This window comes from Phytophthora parasitica (assembly GCF_000247585.1).
Source record: "Phytophthora parasitica INRA-310 unplaced genomic scaffold supercont2.131, whole genome shotgun sequence".
NCBI classification, from domain to species: Eukaryota; Oomycota; class Peronosporomycetes; order Peronosporales; family Peronosporaceae; genus Phytophthora; species Phytophthora nicotianae.
Genome location: NW_008649117.1, coordinates 1 through 834, shown reverse-complemented (window position 1 = coordinate 834; position 834 = coordinate 1). Strand labels below are relative to the sequence as shown.

Genomic DNA, 834 nt, shown 5'->3' with positions numbered 1-834 from the left:
TACAAATTGTTCCAGATTGAGATTTCTAAATCTTATTCTAGAACGGAGTGGCGTAACGATATCAAGAAGGTGTTGCAGTTAAGTGGATTAAATAACCAACCCACCGTCTTCCTGTTCTCGGATACACAGATCGTGGAAGAAGCGTATCTGGAGGATATCAACGGACTGTTAAACACCGGAGAAGTGGCCAATCTATGGGCTAACGATGAACTGGTACAGATGAACGAGGCGTTAGAACCTGCAGCCACCGCATCAGGTGTTAACGCTGGAAATAGTGCCGAGCTGTACAATTTCTTCGTGAGTCGTTGTCGCACTAACCTTCACATTGTGTTGGCTTTGTCACCTATTGGTGAGGCCTTCCGTCGTCGCCTGCGTATGTTCCCGTCGCTGGTTAATTGCTGTACGATCGACTGGTTCGCAGAGTGGCCGGACGAAGCTCTGCGCTCTGTCGCGGATTATTTCCTCGTGGATATCGAATTACCCGCTCAAGTTAAGGTTGGAATCGTGGATGTGTGCGTTGGAATGCAGGAGAGCGTGAGTGCACTTACCCGGGACTTCTTACAGTCTTTACGCCGATACTACTACGTAACTCCGACGTCGTATCTTGAGTTACTTAACACGTTCAAAAAGCTGTTAAATAACAAACGAGTCGAGGTTATGACGATGAAACAGCGATACGATAACGGCTTGACGAAACTCATGGAGACTGCAGAACAAGTGGAAAAAATGCAGGTAGAACTGGAGGCTTTGCAGCCGTTATTAAAGGTGGCTACTATCGAGACAGATGCGTTGTTAGAAACCATTTCACGTGAGCAGAAAGAGGCCAATGCAACA

The 834-nt window shown here is 47.0% G+C and overlaps 1 protein-coding gene across 1 annotated transcript; it reads left to right on the top strand.

The window, feature by feature from the left end:
• Positions 1 to 197: 197 nt before the first annotated feature.
• Positions 198 to 808, top strand: PPTG_19560 (hypothetical protein; the record flags this gene model as incomplete). The annotated part of the gene is made up of 1 exon (XM_008918010.1): positions 198 to 808. A coding segment is annotated over exon 1 (588 nt), but the record flags the coding sequence as incomplete, so codon positions are not given.
• Positions 809 to 834: the final 26 nt, after the last annotated feature.